The sequence below is a fragment of the Entamoeba invadens genome, assembly GCF_000330505.1.
Source record: "Entamoeba invadens IP1 unplaced genomic scaffold scaff_1105074726643, whole genome shotgun sequence".
NCBI lineage: Eukaryota > Evosea > Mastigamoebida > Endamoebidae > Entamoeba > Entamoeba invadens.
The window spans coordinates 53,716-57,531 of NW_004440363.1; the positions used below are offsets into that span (position 1 = coordinate 53,716).

Sequence of the window (3,816 nt, forward strand, 5' to 3'; positions counted from 1 at the left end):
GTTTTGGCATTATGTTGATTTTTATTTGATCGGATTAGATTGTGATTTGAGTATAAAATGATTATTTAAATACAGTCGCGTTACACAATTCTAAAATGACTCAGAAAGATAAGTTTTGTGATTGCTGTTATCATTTTTAATATTGATAATATTGATTATATTAATAATATATATTAAAATTATTATAATTAATACTAATACATACTATATAATACAATAATTATAACCATATCAAACCAATACTTTGTTATATATTTAACAACTCAATAATTAAATTAATTAAATATTTTAATTTAATAATTAGATTATTAATTACAAAGATATTAGCAAAACGAATGATAAATATAATACAATAATAGTAACCACCATCTATTATTAAAAAAATACAATATTAATCAATATATTATTATTATACTATTCCATTATTGTCAAATAAATAATTTTATAATAAATAAAACTATAAAGTATAGTACAAGAACAAACGGTGAGAATTTTGAAAGGATCAATTGGTCGACCAAGTACTTGGCGACCTCTTTAATTTTTTTAAAATTTTTCTCAGCCGGGTCTGAGACTTTTACGAAGATCTTGTGTTTCTCGATTTTAGAGACGACATTATCGATGATATTATACACAGTTGGGACGAAGTCGAGTTGAAAGAAGATGTGAATGATATTGTTATAGACTGAGTTTCTTATGAATACGGTGTTGCGATCGGAAGCGTCGGTGATCTCTCGTTCCACCACCCAATAAAGGAGTTCAAACAATTTGTCAGATCCCGCAAAAAAGCCGAAGAAGATGCGAAGGTTGTTCTTCGTCTCAGCTTCACTCTTCCCTTTCGCACAAAAATATTTCAATACACCACTTAAGATGTCGACATCCGTTGCAAAGAGGGCTTCATCAAATGTTATACATTCAATCGCCATTGGACTTTCAAGTTCTATTTACATCCCTCCGTGTGATGCTTTGGTTCGTGTATAGTTTATTTATAGTTTATTTATAATTTCTTGTTAGTTTCTTTGTGGTTGAGTCAAGTGTTTAAATGATTCCAAGTATTTGGTTTGTCCTCTTTTCAACTAGACTTTTGTGGTTGTTTTATTATTAGCTTTTAGTTTTGAATATGTAAAAAAAGAAAAAATGTTGTGTTGATTATTCCATAATTAAATAATAATAAATATTATAATTTAGTTATTAATAACATTCATTGTCAATTATTAACGAATTGTTATTGAAATGTTGTATAAACAAAAATGTTTTATGTGTTTTTTTTTGTGACAATAATCCCGTTTTTTTAGCCAATTTTAACGTATTTATTTATGTCAAAAACTCATTTATTTTTCCAAAATTCTTTAAAAATCAAAAAAAATTTGATTTGACTTATTACTAATAAAAATTAATAAATATTTATTATTCAATTATAAGGAAAAAATAATTTAAGAATAAAAGATTTATAACAAAAAGTATAACAAAATATATCAATTAAAACTTGAAAACAATTTTTTAGATGCGATCTTAACAAATCACATCTTGTGTAATTTATTGAACAGACCGTAATAATTATTATTTAATAATATAGTTTTTAAATATAAAATATTGTTTTTTGTATAATGGCAAATAAAAATTTGAATGATTTTTGAAACAATATAATTAATTAAAATATAATTAATTAAAATATAATTAAATAAACAATAATTTATAATTTTAATTTAATTAATTTGAATAATTAAAATGGTTATTTTACTATTATCATATATTATTCCAATATTTCAAAAAAAATAAATTAACGTATATAAAATATTCCATTTCTGAACATAAAATTGTTTAAAAATAACGAGTTACTTTTTCAAAATAAATAAGACAAAAACTTTCACAAAAAAAAAAGTTAATCAGAAGCCCAACTTTTAGTTCTAAACCATTGGTGGAATTGTTCAAGAGTAATAGTTTTATCTGTCTGCGTTTTAATAGCCGAAAAAGCAAAATCTCCTTCTTTATGTTTTTCTTTTATTCCAGCCTTTTGCATTAAAGCAGTGAATTTAGCAAATTCCCCCTCGTCCACTGTTCCATTCCCATCTTTATCTATCATTTTAAATAACACAAGAGATAAAATCCGTTCGACGTCGGGGATTTCTAAAACGGGAAGATAATTATAAAATTCAACAAATTTCTTCTTCGAGACTTTCGTCTTCTCGGAAGCTCGTTGTCCGGTTATAAAGTAAAAGATATACTCAAAGACTTGTTTGTACTTTTTATTTTCTATGTTATAGTGCTGCTGTAACCCAGAGATAAACTCGGCTCCATCAACGTCACTGCGACCGTTCCCAAAAACTTTGTAAAAAAAGACTTCAGCTTTGGCTACTTCGGACGACATGGTTCAACACTTTTCCAGTTTTTTCACCTTTTTTCAGTTTCTTTATTCCAACAACACAATCACAATTAATTGCGAGAAAATGAGTGATTAGTTTAATGTATTTTTGTATTATATTTATATTAAAATAAATTACAATTTATAATACAATTTTCGACATACAACAAAATGTGAAAACGTCAAACCACTCAAAATAGAACTTGAAAAGTTAAGATTCGCCGAGTGACGAACGACTGGACATTTAAGCGATGTTTTTGGGAGGAATAATAAGAGTTGGCGATGTTAAGAACAGTCCCGCCTTGAACGCCCTCTCTGAGTACAAATACGCCACTCTCATCATTCTTTCCAAAGTCAAAGAGTCGAGGAGAATGCTCTGTTTTGTCGTTGAAGAAAAGAACACCGCATTTCGCGGTCTTGTTGCGCAAGTACTTACGCGCCTCCACATCCCCGGCTCTCACTAAATTAAACAAGTAGCCGGAAAGGTCTTGTATACGGACGTTTTCTGCCGCAATAGTTGTGTTGACATAAACGCCAAAGACATTGAGGTTTGAATCAAAAATAATGAAATAGAGCGACTTCCGCCCGCGGATTTTAGGGAGGAAATCGCTCTGTTTGTCGCCGTCGACTTTTGAGTCATAGAGAAGTTCCAAAGTCACGCCTCTACACCACTCAAGCAGGCATTTTTCAACGTCTTTAATGAGGTATATATCCTCTATATCACTGTCTTTTAGTGATATTGCACGTCCATCGACCCTGCAAAATGGTTGATTTCCTTTTGGGACGTGCTTTTCTTGTGACTTTTTGATGTGTGTGTTCTTTGACAGCTGATGCGCAAATTCCTCCTCGAAATCGCCTTGTTTTTGAGGGTTTGAAAAGACGTTAATTGATATTGTCTGGCTGTTTGAAATTTCGGACTCTTTTTGAAGTAAAACACTTTCTGCGGTATCAAGGGATGTTCCCAGGGTATTCAATTTGGCGAATTCGGAAGTAATTAGATCGCGAGAAGCTTGGGAAATTGTTAAAATTGTTGAAAAGAGTTCGTCGACTGTTTGGAGCTTTTGTCGGAACGAGTCGAAGACAGAGGACGCCGCTTCGAAAGACGTGCGGAGGGAAGGGACTTTGTCAAGGGAAAGAGATGAAAAGTCGTGTTGGTTAAGAAAGGAAAAAACTGGATCGAGAGTGAAATCTGCAAATTGTGAGGAAGAAAGACAATGATTGGATTTGGAAATGAAAGACAAAGAACGCTCGAGCTCAGAGACGAGAGAGTTGATCACTTCCATTGTTTGGTTTCAAAGATTGGACTTTAGAAATAAAAAGGAAATACTATTTGTTTAGGTTTTGGTTCATTCAATTACTCCTCATTAATGTTCTGTGGCATCACAGAGACAGTGTGTTGGTCCAATTGGTATTGACGCGCTGTGGTAAAGCCACCATACCTCTTCAACAGTTCTTCG

The 3,816-nt window shown here is 31.1% G+C and overlaps 3 protein-coding genes across 3 annotated transcripts; all 3 read right to left on the reverse strand.

Annotated features, from left to right (window-relative positions):
- Positions 1-483: 483 nt before the first annotated feature.
- Positions 484-923, reverse strand: EIN_462390 (hypothetical protein; the record flags this gene model as incomplete). The annotated part of the gene is made up of 1 exon (XM_004256606.1): positions 484-923. A coding segment is annotated over one exon (440 nt), but the record flags the coding sequence as incomplete, so codon positions are not given.
- A 956-nt stretch (positions 924-1,879) lies between these two features.
- EIN_462400 (hypothetical protein) lies at positions 1,880-2,365 on the reverse strand (the record flags this gene model as incomplete). The annotated part of the gene is made up of 1 exon (XM_004256607.1): positions 1,880-2,365. One exon carries the CDS (start codon positions 2,363-2,365, stop codon positions 1,880-1,882), a length of 486 nt encoding a protein of 161 aa, XP_004256655.1.
- A 185-nt stretch (positions 2,366-2,550) lies between these two features.
- On the reverse strand, positions 2,551-3,642 carry EIN_462410 (hypothetical protein; the record flags this gene model as incomplete). The annotated part of the gene is made up of 1 exon (XM_004256608.1): positions 2,551-3,642. The coding sequence occupies one exon, from the start codon at positions 3,640-3,642 to the stop codon at positions 2,551-2,553; it is 1,092 nt and encodes a 363-aa protein (XP_004256656.1).
- Positions 3,643-3,816: the final 174 nt, after the last annotated feature.